The sequence below is a fragment of the Strix aluco genome, chromosome W (assembly GCF_031877795.1).
Source record: "Strix aluco isolate bStrAlu1 chromosome W, bStrAlu1.hap1, whole genome shotgun sequence".
Classification (NCBI taxonomy): Eukaryota; Metazoa; Chordata; class Aves; order Strigiformes; family Strigidae; genus Strix; species Strix aluco.
In genome coordinates this window covers 17,453,854-17,471,775 of record NC_133970.1, presented here as the reverse complement: position 1 = coordinate 17,471,775, position 17,922 = coordinate 17,453,854, and the positions used below count along the sequence as shown (strand labels likewise).

General features: G+C 41.6%; 1 protein-coding gene across 15 annotated transcripts in view; it reads right to left on the bottom strand.

The window, feature by feature from the left end:
- LOC141917857 (protein Hook homolog 3-like) overlaps nt 1-17,922 on the bottom strand; it is a 170,464-nt gene that overhangs the window by 128,765 nt on the left and 23,777 nt on the right. For 8 of the 15 annotated variants that reach the window (XM_074811453.1, XM_074811454.1, XM_074811455.1 and 5 more), the window contains 2 exons: nt 16,701-16,773; nt 6,375-6,425 (listed from right to left, as the gene is read on the bottom strand). In XM_074811453.1, coding sequence (XP_074667554.1) covers nt 6,375-6,425; nt 16,701-16,773 — 124 coding nt within the window. Of the gene's footprint in view, nt 1-6,374; nt 6,426-9,996; nt 10,253-16,700; nt 16,774-17,922 lie in introns of those variants that run through there. The other 7 variants (XM_074811463.1, XM_074811462.1, XM_074811464.1 and 4 more) reach the window with 4 other exon arrangements.

Genomic DNA, 17,922 nt, shown 5'->3' with positions numbered 1-17,922 from the left:
TTTTGGAAAGCTGTCTCAATTAATAACAAAGTACTCATTTCAAACTTATCAAGAACAAGATTTGTTCTTCCAGGTAAGGAAAGGCAACATAGGTAGGCCTAAAAAAGCTGATCAATGGCAATCGATCAATTAATTACTTTTATTAATTTTTTTCATTTCAAAAATATAATGCCTAAAAGCTTTCCATCTGGAATGAAGTAAGTCTGAAATTCTAAATCATACAATTGTAAAGTCAGAAATTAAATGTTTTACTTCAATAGCAAAACATCTAGCATGAATGGATAACAAAACTCAGTTTGTAAAACACTTGGTCTAAAAGTTTTGTAGGTCTAATATAAGGATACTTAGTATGTCCATAGCCAAAACAACTAATTTCTCATCTATGAGAAAAGGACCTGACCTAGTGGTACAACATGCATTTAAAGAGAGCAAATGTAAATACAAAAAGAATGAAGAGAAAGAAAACATGAGAGGGTGAGAAAGAAGGTGCCTGTGCAAGGGGGGGGGACTGTGAGAGTGAGAGAGGTGGTGCGGGCGAGAAGGCAAGAGAGAGGGCAAAAAGGTGAGGGAGAGGGTGAGAAGGAGACTAAGAGAAGGCAAGAAGGAGTGAGAGAGGGAAGACAAGAGAGAAGGCAAGAGAGAGAAAGGGAGTGAGGAAGAGAGATGGGGAGGGAGAGCTCAGAAGAGAAGGTGGGCAAGAAAGAAGGTGGACTAGAGAGCACAGGGGAGTGAGAGGAAAAGGGGGGGGCATGTGGAAGTGAGAGAGAGGGTGAGCGACAGAGGGGGTGGATAGGTGGGAGAGAGAAGGTGAGAGAGAGGGAGTGAGCAAGTGTTCGAGTGGCAGAATGAAAGCAATTGAGAAGGTGAGTGAGTCAGAAGGTGAGAGACAGGAGGTGAGCAGTCAAGAAGGTGTGAGATGGTGAGAGAGGAAGAGAGAAGATGAGAGATGTAGAGGGTGAGCAAGAGAAATGTACGGCAAGAGAAGGGGAAGCAAGAGAGGGGGGAAAGAGAAAAAGGGGAGGAGAGAGATGGGGAAGGGAGGGGGCGAAGAGAGAGGGAGAGGGGGAGAGGGGAAAAGGAGGGGGGATGTGAGCAGGGGCATGGAACACAGGAGAGAGTGCAACGGGAGAGGCAAGAGGGGGAAATGAGGTGTGGGAAGTGAGAGAGGAGGTGAAGCTATAGGAGGGGAAATGAGTGAAGAGGAGGGGAAGCAAGAGGTGGAGGGAAGGGAGGGAGAGATAGTGAAAGCGGGGGTGGAAGGATGTGCATGAGCAAGAGAGAGCACATGAGAGTGCAAGAGAAAATGATCAAAAGTGTGAGCCAGATAACATTAGTGCAAACAAGTGCAAGAAAGCTCATGAACAAGAAAGCAAACAAGAATATAAGTTGTCTCTAAGAAAAAGAAAAACATATGAGAATTATTGGAAAATGCTTTGCAATTAGGAAGAATTGACATTAATGATTATGTGTAGAAGTAATTAAACATTTCTGCTAGACTGTTCTGCAAGCTTTCAGGGAGCTGAAAATATGAATACATAATGTGCAATTAAACACAATTCTGAAACTTTAATTGTAGACAAAAAGAAACTGCCAATTCTAAAGAAGGTTTAATAGAGAAACAATGACTACATAAGGAATCACTCATTTATTTTCTGAATGTTGTTTTTGCTTAATATGCAGAGCAGGTCAAGGTATTAATATGAAAATTGTTGAACAGATGTAGAAATCAAGTTGTTGAAAAATTTCCAGGACTGGGCTTTGGAGGAATCATGAGGTGGTTGGGGGTTTTTTTGCTTGTTTGTTTGGATTCATTTGTTTTTTAAGGACTTGCTCAAAGAATGAACACAGACACTACTAAAAATCTGACTATATTAAAGATTTCAGGTCCACTTTTCTATTAAAATTACTCCTGTTTGGTCACTGAAAAGGAAATAAGAATTCTATGGAAGCATTAAGTATAACAGAAAATGTTACTATTATATAAAATGAAACAATGAAATCAAACAGCATTTTTTGAATGGTGTAAGTTTGATTAACATTTACATTTCAACTTGTATTGCCTGTATTTTTAATTCAATGTTGGTTTTTCTATTAATGATAATACAGTTGCTTTGTAAAAGTTGTTGGGAGAAGCTGAAGAGTTATATTAGTTTGTACCATAAAGAAGTGGGGAAAGTGAAGAAGAAAATTTAGGATTATGAAATAAATGTAACAGACAATTTTAATACTGCAACAAAACTCAATGAGTTATACAACAAAAGGAAGGTCAGGCTCCAGAATAAATGTCTTGTGATGAAAGCAGACACCTTTCATTTATTTGAGGAAAATAAATAGTAGAACATTTTACAAAAAGAATGAAAGTTTGGATTCCAAAGCAGAAAGATTCCAGGGGCCTCCTTTAGCTTGTTGTTCTTCCATATTATAACAGACAAGACAACTAGTGTAGGACAGCTACTGAGAGACTGTTCTCTTGAAAGCAACAAATTATGATGTTCCTCTAAAATGAAATAAATTGTCATAAAAAACTTTTCAAAGATTTTTAGCTGCACCGGGTAAAATCCAAGCATTTTTCTTACCTACACTGTGTAAAAGGGCTTTGCCAGAGGCAGGGGGGAAGACCCTGGTAACAAAAGTATAAATAGGTCTAGTAGCAGAATCAAGTACACCTCTGCTGTTGCTAAAATCATCACTACAGCAGGGGGCGCGTGTGCATGTGTCACACCTAGCACATTTATAGATGTAACTTATATTTGTACAATTTAGTACATCAATCATTATTGCCTGTCGCTTGGTGACTTAGTAAGGTAATAAAGTTATCATATCAGACTCCCAACAATCATATATACCAACTAGCTGAAAAGGAGCTGCTATCATTTTGTCATAGCCATACTAACATTCTATGACAGAATGATTTTATTATAATGTGTCAGTACTCATTAATTCAGAAACTATAAAGAAACTTTTCTTTAGTATTCTTCAAAGAAAAAATATCTGCCAAAAGACTATAATGAAGATCCTTTTAAAATTTAAATGAAAAGTCAAAGTAGTTACAGACTTCGGGCACTGGTGCAAGTATAAGGACACATACTGAAAAATTTATGTCAAAAAAACACAAAAATCTAATTCTAAAATGTACTTATGGCCTTCTAATAAGGTCAGCTAAGATCAGATAAGTCAGGACATAAAACATTTGCTCAAACATCGATTCTCAAAATGGTAGCTTCAGCATGGATATTCAGCACTTGGAGTGGTGACCATTTACTGAATATGGACTTATGAATCTAACCTCAGGTACTCAGTTTTTTAGAAAAATCTGTTCTAAAGTACTTCTCTGTACTTGCAGTCATCTTCTTCATAGTATTTATAAGAAGTGAATATTGTTTCTTGGGACAAGTAATATCCCCATGCAGTGAACATGAATGAACAGACTATGCATCATACTGTGCTAAACAATTTACTACAAAACATCACTCAAACTAGATGCAAATTTTAGAGCTGAAGAATCACCAATGAAAAATACTTTGTTGTTTGGAGTAATTCATCTTTAAATTTGTATAACACCCTCCTATATAACAGAGTGGGCAGTCTCTAACACTCAAGAATTAAAACATTTTAATTAAAAATTACAATGGGGAGATGGTAAAAGTGCTCTTTCCTCCTCCTCTTCCCAGGAAAGGGGGGGAGAAAGAAGCAGTCTTTGGTTGGAACAGAGGAGAAGAATCAGAGGCACTGTTTAAAGCCATCACCAAAACAGAGTCAGCATCAAAAATGTCCCCTGTTTGTATTCCAAAATTTAAATATCAGACTAATGTGAAAGCTCTGACAGAATATTTGTACCAGGAACAAGTGAGGAAGATGACCTCCCTTCAGGGAAGGCATCAGAACCAGCTGAGCCTCAACCAGCTGTCCACACAAAGAAGATAAGAAGGGTGATAGTTACCGTAGGCTCTCTTCTGCAGGGGATGGAGGTGTCCATCTGCAGACCTGACTTGATGTCTTGGCAGGTTTGCTGCTTGCCAGAGACTCAGGTCTCTGAGGGGAACAGAGGTGTTCTCCTCAATCACTCCAGTGAGGGAAGAAGACTCAGGTATGAGTATGGATGCACACGGAAGGTCAAAACCTGGTGTTGCAGGCAGGGCTTTCATTTTTATGACCAAGAGACCCACTTTGAGGAATGATGACTGCTGAGCAGGTACAGGATCCATCTGACAAAGCAGGGCAAAAGAGTCTGCCAATAGGTTCACTAAGATAGTGAAGAGGACTTTAAGCTAGGTATGTCAGGGAAGGATTACCATAACCTGAAGTCACGGCGTGGGGCACAGTATGACAGGAAAGGCACAGAGAAGTGGGGGACTAGCTCATACGACTGAAGTGCTGCCATGGATGCTCTATGCAAAGGAGCAGCTTGAACGCACGGAACTTTGCAATGGAATGAATGATGAACCAGTCAGGCACCTGTTGGTCAAGATGAGCAGACAGACCAACACAGGTGACACTGTGGTAGGTGTCTGCTACAGACAGCCTGATTGAGAAGAGGAAGTATATGAAGCCTCTTTAGAAAGCAAAAAGCAGCCTCATAATCACAGGCCCTGGTACTGTGAGACTTAAAACACACATATATCTGCTGAAAGGGCAACATGTCTATATGCAAGCAATTCAGGAGATTTTTAGAGTGTAGTGAAAACAATTTTCTTAATGCAGATGACTGATGAACTAACTGGGGGAGATGTTCTCCTGGACCTGTTACTTACAAACAAGGAAAAACTGTTAAGGGATGTGAAAGTCAAGGACAGACTTGGCTTCAGTGACCAAAAAATGGTGGAGCTAAAAATCCTGACCAGAAATGAAAAAGAGAAATAGAAGAATCACAGCCCTGGACTTCAGGGGATCAGATTTCAGCTTGTTCAGGTATCTGCTTCCAGGGAGATTGCCCTAGAAGGCAAAGGGGCCCAGGACAGCTGGTTGGTCTTCAAGGACAACCTTCTCAAAGCACAGCAAATGTCCGTTCCAACATGCAAGAAGTTGAGCAAGCATGGAAGGCCACTATGGATGAACAGGGAACTTGTGACTAAGGGGAAAGCAGTGGATGTCATTTACCTTGATTGTAACAAGGCCTTTGACACAGTCTCTTGTGGTATCACCAGACTGGTGAGATATGGACTGGATAAGTGGACAACAGGGTGGATGGAAAATTGGCTGGACTGTTGGGCTAAGAGGGCTGTGATCAGTGGTACAAAGACCAACTGACATGGTTACTAGCAGCATCCCTAAGGGATGGATACTGGGGCCAGTACTGTTTAATATCTTTACTAACAACCTGGACGATGGGATGGAGTATACTCTCAGTAAGTTCACAGACAATACCAAATTGGGGGAAATGATCAATATGCTGTAAAGCAGGGCTTCCATTCAGAGGGACCTTGACAGGCTGGAGAAATGGGCTAGCAGGAACTTCATGAAATATAAAGACAAATGCCAAGTCCTGCACCTGGGGAGGAATAACACTGCACCAGTACAGGCTGGGGCCAACTGGCTAGAAAGCAACGTTGCAGAAAATAACCTGGGGGTCCTGGTGTACAACAAGTTGAACAGGAAGCAGCAGTGTGCCCTTGCAGCCAAGGCGGCCAACTATTAGCAAAAGCGTAGCCAACACATCATGGGAAGTGATTCTTTCCCTCTAATCAGCATTTGTGAGACCACACCTGAAGTCCTGTGTCTAGTTTTGGGCTCCTCAGTAAAAGACAGATATGGACATACTGTAATAAGTCCAGTGGGGGCCACCAAGATGATCAGGGGGGCTGGAGTATGTGATGTACAAGGAAAAGTTGAGAGATCTGAGTTTTTTCAGCCTTGAGAAGAGAAGGCTCAGGTGAGATTTTTATTGCTGTCTAAAACTACCTAATGGGAGGGTGTAGAGAAGATGAAGCCAGCCTCTTCTCAAGGATGCACAGTGATAGGATGAGAGGCAACAGACACAAGTTGCAACAGAGGAAATTCTGATTTGATATAAAGAAAAACCTTTTTTCCCATGAGGGTGGTTAAATGCTGGAACTCCAGCCCAGAGAGGCTGTGGAATCTCCATCCTTGGAGGTATTCAAACCTCAACTGGACAAGGCCCTGCACAACCAGCTCTTGTTGGCCCTGCTTCGAGCAGAAGGTTGGATTACATGACCTCTGGAGGTACCTTCCAACATACATGACTGTATGGTAATGTGGACAATCAATTTTGTGAGGGCTAATACATGAGAACAGGCTACAAGATTCCTTGAGTGCCCAACACTGAAAATGTTCAGATCTAATAAATCAGACTATATTGTACATTGAAGAGAATGACAAAAGAAAAGTGAATGTAGATTACTTAAGACTGCTCTTACCTCATGGTTATAATCCAGTATCCCTTTTAAAATTTTCTTCAAGTTGCTTACCTATGACAGGAAGAGGAAGGAAATATGTTTAAAATGCAGGGAATGCCTAAATAGACGATAAGTTACACAAATACTATATGGTCGGAGAGTAGACAATCACACAAAAAAAAACCCCCTCCTACACCCCACCATCAAGAATCACGCAATATATATCTATTTAAGTTCCCATGAGAATTTCTGTATAAACAGTTTAAATTAGCATAAAGTTATGCAGTGGTCCCTTGTGATCAAATTTCTAGATGTTATCACAAGTCCACATGAAACAACGGGATCCAATTAAGTCTATGAAAAGATCACCACCACCCCTGAAAATTACACACCACATTGTCTTGGATGGGTTTTAGATTAGACACTATGATTTTATAAAAGAAGTCTTCTCTAGAGTACTTGTTTATCTTCAGATGTTTTTATACCTAAAAAATAAAATTTTCTTTTCCTCTCTGTTTTTCTTCAAATATCCTGGTGAATTTTCTTACTCTCTAGAAACATACACCTCCAAGCCAAAACCCCTAATAAGCACATATTTCACTGCTCAATCATACTCCTTCCTCTATAACCTACAGAAATTTATTTTTTCATGTTCTCATTAATTATTTCTCCCAGTTCCTACATTTTTTCATTGCCAATCTATGACTTCTTTACAATTAAATGCCTTCCTTACAATAATCAAGACAAAATTCCACATTTCTTAGCAGCATCTTCAATCCCATGCAAAGATAACTACTGTAACACTTGCACAATCAATGCCGAAGTTAAAATCCATATAAGCAGGAAGCTTGTATTTATGCCAGATTTCTCTAGTACTGAAGGGTTTCAGCTCACTTTCTGCTGAAAATTCATTTAGAACAAGTATCAAATAGAGCATGTATTAAAAATTGTGAAGATACTGTATGGATCTCATAGGTCATATTTAGAATAAACAAATCTTCTGGTTGAAAATAACTTCTACAGATTCTCAGCCTATTAGTGTCATAAAGTATTTACAAAGAATTTAAACAATGGAAGCAATGTGTTATCTCATTTGATAGGAAGGTTAAATAAATAACTTCTGTAAAGACTTTCTGAAGAGGGATGGAGAGAATGGCTAGAAAGTTGAATTTTCCTGAGTAATCATGTCCCAGTTCAATTCATCTTATCTCAGACCTAAATAGCATACTGTCCTATGACAAAGTTTTACACCACAGGTGATTATACTTCACAAGATGCGTACTACTGACATCATACAAGTTGTGACATGAAATGCAAAACTATAACAGAGGGAGGAGGAAGGGGAAATGAAACAGAACGCCCACATTTTTACTTTCTTTAAAACAAAAGTTATTAATATATATAATAGACTTTTGATATTGGACAGCCTCTTTAAGTTATCTATCTTCCAAAAAGATATGAGAACGCACAGCAGAAAATAAATTAGGAAGCACTATACTGATATTCAAGGACAAATTGTGAACTCTAGCATAGCCAAAATGAGAGCTGCTGAAAGCTAAACTCAGTTTCTCTCCAAAGAAAAGTTCAAGAATGCAACAGGGTATTCATCCCAAAAGATAAAGGAGAGCCCTGAACTTAATGGTGATGGTCTGACCATTTCAGTCCTACTAAACCCACCCCTTACAGAAGCAGGAGTCAAAACCTGACCAACTACAAGCATATATAAAACACTCCTGGGAAATGTTCATCATTGTCTTCATAATCATTGAACCTAAAGTTATACTGAAACATTCACCTAAACATCTAAAAGACACACCAAACACTCTGGCAATGTAAGGTAAGAAATAGAGATGCTACATGACAATCTGCACACAACAGCTGTTCCTGCATCTCTCTTAGTTGGATGTACACATATCATTAGATTATCTCCAGGTTTAACACCCCTCTCCTGCCATCAAACCCCCCATTTTTGGTCTGAGAACTTCAAAAAATTCCTAGATGATTGCCAAATAATTCAGGCCCCGTGACCTCTCTCAGTAATCATGCACTGTCATAGTCAAAGTCTACAGCAAATTTAAGAATTATATCAATTGATTTTCATATCATTGCAAAGAATACTGTACTGATTGGAATATCAGTTTCAAACTTGATTCATTAAAAACCTTCCAATTTGTAATTTGCTTCAGGCTGCTGCAGAAAGCACCACAGAAAACAATGGGCCATGTTTCTCCTCTATCTTCTCACTGCACTGCTTTGCAGTTTTAGTTTCCTGCTCTGTTTGGTTTGCCATTCCCTCCCCCACATCCACCTGGTAGCTTCTAGACTGTTAACTCCATATTAGAACAAACATGATAGATGATAATCAAATAACAGTAATTTTAATATCTGATAAATATTACCCAGTAACAGATGTGTACAAGGCTTAGTACCCAATTAGTGTGTAAAATCTGCACCTAATTAAGCATATTCCAATCAATGCCAATAGTATCAAACAAAGACCACCAATGGAAAACTTGAACGGGCATCGATGAAATATATAATTGTACTGGGGAGAAATGGTTGGGGGTGGTTGTCCCATCCCCCGTCCTCTGCAATGAAACTGTGACCCCCTTGCTGCACTCTAAAGGATGCTCACATGTGGACCTGTGCCACTTCTCTTCCTGGCTGGTCGCTGGGGGGAGTTTTCACTTCCTTTCTCTCCCTCTCTATATCTCTGTGTTTTAATTTGTGCCCATTGCCTCGTGTCCTGTCAGTGGGCATCACAAGAAGAGTCTGGCTCCCTCTTCTTCACTCCTTCCCATCAGGTATTTATATACATTTATAAGTCATGTTCCTGCCCTTGAGCCTTCTCTTCTCCAGGCTGAACAGTCCCAGCTCTCTCAGCCTCTCCTCATAGGAGAGATGCTCCAGTCCCTTGATAATCTTTGTGGCCCTGTGCTGGACTCACTCCAGTAGCTCCATATCCTTCTTGTACTGGGGAACCCCAAACTAGACACAATAATCCAGATGCAGACCCACCAGTGCTGAGTAGAGAGGAAGGTTCACCTCCCTCAACCTGCTAGCAACACTCCTCCTAATGAAGCCCAGGATGCTGTAAGGGCACATTGCTAGCTCATGTTCAACCTGGTGTCCACCAGGACCCCCAGGCCCTTTTCTGCCAAGCTGCTTTCCAGCTGGGTGGCCCCCAGCATGTACTGGTGTGTGGGGTTGTTCCTCCCATGTGCAGGACTTTGCCCTTCCCCTTGTTGAACTGTATGAGGTTCCTGTCAGCCCATTTCTCCAGCCTGTCCAGGTCCCTCTGGATGGCAGCACGACCCTCTGGTGTATCAGCCACTCCTCCCAGTTTTGTGTCATCAGCAAAGTTGCTGAGGGTGCACCGTGGCCCATCATCCAGATCATTAATGAGGAGGTTAAACACTATTTGCCCCAGTATTGACCCCTGGGGTATACGTCCACTCCAACTGCACTTTATGCCACTGATCACAACCCTCTGGACCTGGTCATTCAGTCAATTCTCAGTCCACCTCATTGTCCATTTATCTAACCTGTACTTTGTCAACTTCTCTATGAGGATGTCAAAAGCTTTAGTAAAGTAAAGGAAAACATCATTTACTGCTCTCCCCTCATTCACCAAGCTAGTCACCTCACTGTAGAAGGCTGTCAGGTTGGTCAGGCATGATTTCTCCTTCATAAATCCATGCTGACTACTCCCAATCACCTTCTTGCCCTTCATGTGCCTGTAAATGGTGTCCAGGATTAACTGCTCCATCACCTTCCCAGGGATCAATGCAAGGCTGACCAGCCTGTCATTCCCTGGGTCCTCTTTCTTGCTCTTCTTGAATATAGGGGTGATATTCGCTCTCTTCCAGTCCTCAGGAACGTCTCCCAGTCACCACAACCTTTAAAAGACAATTGAGAGCGTCCTCGCATTGATATTAATCAGCTCCCTCAGCACTCGTGTACAACTCATATCCCATGGTATTCTTCCAAGTAAATACCTGAAGAAGCCAGTCTGCTGTCCTAAAGTCCAGGTTTGTGGTCCCGCTTTTTACTCTGCTCCCTCCCCTCTTAGGAGTTCATTCCAACATCTCATGGTCACTGCAATCAAGGCTACTTCCAACTTTTACAACCCCAACTATTCTACTTTGCCTGTAAGTATGAAGTCCAGCAGAGCACTTCTCTTTGTTGGCTCCTCAATCACCTGTGTCATGAAGTTGTCACCAATGCACTCTAGACATGTCCTAGATTTCTTGTGCCCTGCTGAGTTGCCCTTACAACAGATACCAGGGTGGTTAAAGTCCCCCATGAGGACCAGGACTTGTGAACATGAGGCTTCTTCCAGTTGTCTGAAGAAAGCTTCATCTATTTCTTCTTCATGATTAGGTAGTCTGTAGCAGACACTCATCACAACATCACCCATGTTGTTCTGCCCTCTAATCCTGACTCATAAGCTCCCAACTGGCTCCTGACTGTTCCAAAACACCTGTCTCCACAATTCGAATGGCCTACATTAGGGTTTTTGCTCTGAACTGCAGGAATCTTTGTCTCTCCACTTAAAATATAGGGGCCCAAGAAAGACTCCAACCTATTAGTTTTGGGGCCCAGCCCACTCTGATCACACACACAACTGTCTTCCATGAAAAGAAGTCCTAAAAACATGCCTGTATCTTTGCTTGGCATAGGCAGGTACGGGCACTTGAGTTTAATTGGAAACCAAGATATATTTTTAAAGGAGGTAGCTCTGAACACATTTCCAGATTATACTTATGTTGGGACATAGAGTGCTGTAGAAGTTAAAGACACAGAAACAGAATTAACTATGTTAGTTACTAATTATCTTCTTGATGTTAGGTGAATATCAAGCCAGATTCAACAGCCCAAGAGACATGAGGCTGCCCCAGCTCCATGTCCCCAGGTCCAATCAGTAGCGAGGCTGAAGATGTGTTCTCAGTAGGCACGACACACAAAGCACACATATATGCTACATATATACATATATACACAGATAGACACACTCAGCGCTCACACAAAGACGAAGAGCACCAATGGCCTCTCTAACTGAGCAGGATGGAGGTCCATTAGTGGGAATGTATGTACATATGTATAATGTGGATCCCTCCAGCAGAAGGGCTCAGATATTCAGTCTTCCCAGTAGCTGCCCCTGGATGCCAGTCTCCCCAGTTGCTGACACCTGGACATATGAGTCCCTGAGGCTGCAGCCCCACTTGAGTTACTGGTAGAGACTGTCTCACACACACATGCATACACACATGCACAGAGCTGTCTGGAACTCTCTTGGTTACCTAGTAGCCAACCCCCCATAGTCTCATCCTTACAGACACACACATACACAAGTGGGTTTCACCCTTAGAGACCCCTGGACTCTATGGTCTCTCCGGGAGCTGGCTGGAACTCCCCTGGTCCCTCTGATAGCCAGCTCCTACCATAGGCTCACCCTCACAGACACACACACACCCCCAACTCCCAGGTCACTTCAACTAGTCACTGGCTAGTCTGTCTTGATATTCACTAGTAATCATACACTCACTCATACCCTGGCAGCATTCAGTCCAGTTGCTGGCACTACAGACATATAGGTGCTCTGGCCCCATGTCCCACTCCAGTGGCTGGCACTTGATTTTTCCTCACTCAGCTTTCTCCAGTCGCTGGTACCAAGGCACACAAGCCTGTGGAGTGACTCCAGTTGCTGACACTCAGACACCCTTACACACACACATGCGCACAGACCAGAGATCCCCTCACCCAGGGAGAGTTAGAAAGGAATCGAATAAGAAGATAGGACAGACTGCACTGATCAGGTACAGGGCATGGCCAGACAAGTTTACTGACCAGGCACTCATTTACATGCAACTGGCCCTTTTTATCCCCTTACCCCTCTTTTTTCCCCACACTTGTTCCTCCCCAAATCACTTAAACCCCTCCCTTTTCCTGCCTTTGGTTCCTCCCCTAAACATCCCATAATAAGTCCTGTGCAATTCCAAAATGGTCTTCCCCTGCATCCCATAATGTGCGCTATACCCCTAGGCAGCAACTTCCCCTCAGTCCAAAAGGTGCTCCAGCATTGACTTATCTTGATGGATTCCATGCTTGGAGCACAGGGCTGATATTATCCTGGGACAGCCCTGAGAGGGGCCCAGACAGAGTGTCTATACTGGGTGCATGTGGCAAGGCTTTGGTAGCAGGGGAAGCTGCAGGGGTGGCCTCTGTGAAAGGACATCAGGGGATGCCCTGTGCTGGACACAGCTGGCTCCACAACAGACCCACTGCAGGCCAAAGCTGAGTCAGTCAACAAAGATGGTGGCACATTTGTGAAAACATATTTAAGAAAGGGCAGAAAACTCTAGGCAGAGGGAGAAGGATACAAAGAGTGATAAGCAACAGAGGGAACCTAAAAGTCAGAAATGGAGAAGGAGGTGCTCCATGGTGCCAGAGCAGATATTTACTGCAGTCCATGGAGGACCCATGCTGGAGCAGCACACAAACAGTCTCTGCAACCTCTTCTCCCTTCCCTTCCTTTTCTAGGGGTTTGGCTTCCTGTGTTCAAGGCCAGCTCTGATATGGTGTAATTATGCAACCTGGGATCAGACTGCTGGGAAACAGTCAGGTGAGAAAGAGCTGGGAGAAGACTCATCAGAGGCCTCCCCTCTTTGCTCAGGTGCAGCAGATGCCTCGCCCTTGAGCCTGAGCTACACTGTAGATATGCTGTGGCCAGCCATCTCCCTCGCTAATCCAGATTTGACCCTCTGGCTTGACCTCAGACCTGCCTTGTCACTATGGACTTGACTGACCATCACTGAACTATTGGCTGAACCTGGCTGCTGTCACCAGACCTGCCCTGCTCTCCTTGCTGTGAGACTGTGCCCTGTCAGTGAGGGCACTGCTCCTACCTGCCTTGCTGTCATCCTTGGCTCCAAGCTCACCTGCTCACCAGCAGAGCACCCGCTTCTGCTGCTCTCTAACATAGCATGATAAAATTAAGCAGATTGACATTTGTGCCTATCACAAGTCATTAATTGTTTAAAATTTCTGTTCTAACATATGAGCATCCCTTGACCACTGAACTATTTTTGTTTAAGGAAATTCATTCTTGTGAAATTTTAGCAAGAAAATTAAGTTACTTTTGGTGCTATTTCCTAGTTTCAGTGAAGGCTGTTTTGTTTTGATTTCAAAATGTGTCAGTAAAAAATATTGGTTTGCATACAGTTAAAAAGTGATTATAGGAAGTATTTAGTTCTTAATCAGGAAGGAGTTCTCTCCATGTTCATAGATTTCTTTTTGTTAGCCACAGCATAAAATTATATTTAAGCCAGTAATGAAAAGTAGGGTTTTCATTCCCAAATGGGGAAAAAAACCCAAAAACTGCTAAGCTTAGTGATTATGTAAGTTTTGCCCCTGAAATTCTATCTTCCAGGAAGCAAACTGTATCTGTATTACAACACAATATTTAAATAGAATGGGTCGGTTTTAATATATAGTATACTAACTGGCTGGATGCTTTCTACTCTGCCAGTCCCTAGAGTTCTAACATTTCCCTTATTCTATCCTATCCATTACTCAAATCTCTGAAGCCAAAGTCTACTCCGAAACCAAGATTATAATGACCTGTGACTGTACAGATTTATTTGAAACTAGCTGGCCACCAGGTACCCACCAATCTGCTCTATCACTCCCTCTCCTCGACAGGACAGGGGGAGAAAATACAATGGAAAAGCTCATGGGTCAAGATAAGGACAGGGAGATCACTCAGCAATTACCATGATGGGCAAAACAGACTCGACTTGGGAAAAATTAATTTAATTTATTGCCAATTAATTGTAACAGAGTAGGATAATGAGAAAGAAATAAGAATAAATCTAAACACACCTTCCCCCCACTCCTCCCTTCTTCCCAAGCTCAAACTTCACTCATGACTTCTCTACCTCCTCCTCTGCCCAAACAGTGCAGGGGGATGGGGAATAGGGGGATGCAGTCAGGTCATAACACTTCATCTCTGTCACTACTTCCTCCTCACACTCCTCCTCTGCTCCAGCATGGGGTCCCATCGAAGGGATACAGTCCTTCACAAACTTCTCCGACATGAGTCCTTCCCACAGGCTGCAGTTCTTCACAAACTGCTCCACTGTGGATCCGTTCCACAGGGTGCAGTCCTTCAGGAACAGACTGCTCCAGTGTGGGTCCCCCATGGGGTCACAGGTCCTGCCAGAAAACCTGTTCCTGCGTGGGCTCCTCTCCACTGGCCACAGGTCCTGCCAGAAGCCTGCTCCTGCAAGGGCTCTCCACAGGCTGTATTTTCCTTCAGGGCACATCTACCTGCTCTGGCGTGGTCCTCCATGGGCTGCAGGGGAAACCTCTGCTCTGGTGCCTGGAACACTTTCTCCCCCTCCCTCTTCACTGACCTTGGTATCTGCAGGGTTGTTTATCTCACATATTCTCATTCCTCTCTTCCAGCTGCTGTTGTGCAGTGTTTTTTACCCTTTCTTAAATATGTTATCACAGAGGTGCTACCACCATTGCTGATTGGTTCAGCTTTGGCCAGTGGTGGGTCCATCTCGGAGCCAGCTGGCACTGGCTCTGTCTGACATGGGTGCTGCTTCTGGTGTCTTCGCACAGAAGCCACCCCTACAGCCCCCCTTGCTACCAAAACCTTGCCATGTAAAGCCAATACAGTACAGTAACTGAACAATACTTTTAATAAGACAGTGTCCTTGAAGTTATCAGCAAGTAAAACAAGTAACTAACTGAATAGAAAGATAACTTACAATGTGAGGTGGGTAGAGGAGGAGTAAGCCATGTATCCATGTATTCTTCCATAATTCCCCATACGCAAGAACATTCAACCAAAGTTTACAATTGGGTATTTTTCTAAATAGTTGTGTCAATGGTGCCAAGATTACTGGTCAAAGGGAAGGTATCAGAGAAGTGGGACAACCACCCCTGCACATTCTGTCTTGTCATCCATTTTCCATTCTAGGCTGGATTGCTGGATCCTTTATTTGGTTTGTAATACTGACAGCTCATACAAGTGGTTGACTATTAGACCATATGGTGTTGGATACAGAGAGTGACTCTGTCTAGCAACAAGAATATGCCTCAACAAGCTATCAGTTACTTGAAATAAACTGCTCTACAAGCAGCAGAACCAACAGAGCTGGTTTTGGGATGAATGTCCCTTGTCCCCCAGCCCACCCATACTGCCTCATCAGTTTCCCAAACTTCTGCTGGCAACCCCATTAGTCAAGAAACAGTACATGCCTAAGGCCAGAGTTACATGTGACTGACCAGGCAGCACACACAGTACTGACAAGTCTGTTGGCCAAACCAGAACATGTACAACAGCAGTCCTCCCTACCTTTTCATCATAAGGCACTTATTTGTGCATCTTCTCTATTAAACCACTGATGTTCATAAGCCTGTAAGAACTAAGCCATCACAGAATTCTAAGCCCTTTGCCAAACACAAATGAAACTGGTTCAGAAAGACTTTTGCATGACAGAACAATTTACAGGACACATGAACTGACAGACAAACCATGTCAGTATTGTTTCCCCAAGAAACTAGGTTGGAAATGGCATTATAGGAAGTCACATATATCCTGATTTTCCCCATCAAATGTGGTCAGTGTACATTTGAATTTACTTTTTACCTAAAGCTACACTGACATATAAATGGCTGACTCTGTTATTTCAGGTTCTAAGCCCAAATGCTCTTGAATTACATCAGCAAAACTTCTGTTGCTTTGAAGGTTTACATAAGAGAGAATCAAAAAAAAAAAACCTAGCATACCAGGTGGCAGAAATGATCTAGCAAATACAATGTTGTTAATATACATGCTGATTACACACAAAACAGAAGAGCACCACTTTCTCCTCTACAGCTCAATAATTTTGCAGAGCTGTCAAAGTAAAAAGAAACATAATTTTGCTTTTTTATGCAAATAAATTACTTATTACTTTGCTATTTTTATGCAGTCATTTCTCAGAGCACAAACTTTTTATGAAAGAGTAATTATTTTCACACTTTGCAATAAAAAGAGTAAATCTCTATTCGCACTTCTCAGTTGCTCAAATGTTAAAGATACAATTTATCTTAAGATTTGTCATCTTAAGTTATTGAAACTTATTTACAAACTCAACTTTTTGTTTTTTCTTCATTAAAGTACAGGATAATAATAATAATAATGTAACAAAACTAAAAACATCTTACGTTCAACATACTCTATTATGAAGCAAAGTGGTAATTTAAAAATACATTACTATTTAAGCACAAACAATATTGTACTAAGAACTGATAAAAGAGATTTGCAGGTAAGCAAAACAACCCAAATACCTTTAGCCTCCAATTATCTCCTACTTCTGTTTTGATTCTGTTTAACCAGTTTTCATCAAAGTAAGTTGGATCTCTGAAAATACATAAAAAGTTAGAACATTTGTTAAGAACACAAATTTCAAGTACTGATACCTTAGTGACTCAACATCTATTTTAGGCAAATTTAAGTGACCAGCTATACAGATATGGTCAGTATACAGAAGTTCAGAATCCTGCTATTATTCATTTATCTAAATATTTATACCCTGCTCATATCCCAGCTTTATCTGTATGCTATGGGTAGTTAATACTTTTGAGGAAACAGCAACCCTTCAAAGCATCTTGTAAATTTCTTCCATGTCTCCAAATTGAAAGTGTTCTTTTCTTAATGTTACAGGGGGCTTAATGCTGGGGCTTAAACTCTCAGGGGAAACTACCAGGTTTGCAACACTTGAAAACATTAGTAAAATTAAGGGTTTTTTTCCACACATCAAGAATTACCATTGCTAGATGCTGGCTGCAACACTCAAACAGGAAAGCTTGAGAGTGAACAAAATATTCTACCTTCATACACTCAAAAATGTTAAAAGCAGCACTGGAATTAAGTATTTGCTACTGAGAACATACTTATCTGTTATACTTTCCATCAAACATCACAGTTTTTCCAAATATTTCTTCATGGCAATTCTTCACAAAAAGATTTGCCATTACCTTTCTTTAAAGGATTTTCTATCTTCTGCACTCTGATGAAGCAATCAAGATAAACACAGAAAAAGAGAACACCTATTGCTTGTATAGCATGCTGCTATTTCTATAAACCTCCTTCCTCTCTTGCACCTCTTCTGAGCTACTTATTCATAACACTCCCTCCCTCTTACCCCCTAATTCAGAGACAAGATTACTTAAATGGGTAACATTTCCTAACGCTCACTGAAGTAATTTTCCATTCTACAACAGAGATTTAGGACAGTGTTATGATCAGAAATAAAGAGAGATAAGGCATTAAAAATAAGTGGTATTAAAGCAATATCCCAACATAAGGAAAGACTCATATTTCAGATAAAAAATAGTCACTACAATCCAAAAAAGAATGGCATTTTTTGAAAGGGTAAGGCTCTTGAGAGTCAATGTCCAGACTTCAGTTTCACAAAAATTAATCCTAATTTCTGGATTTAAATTATCACCTGTTGCTGCCAAACACTATTAAATTTACTGCTGTATTCTCCATCCACCAAGTGGATGT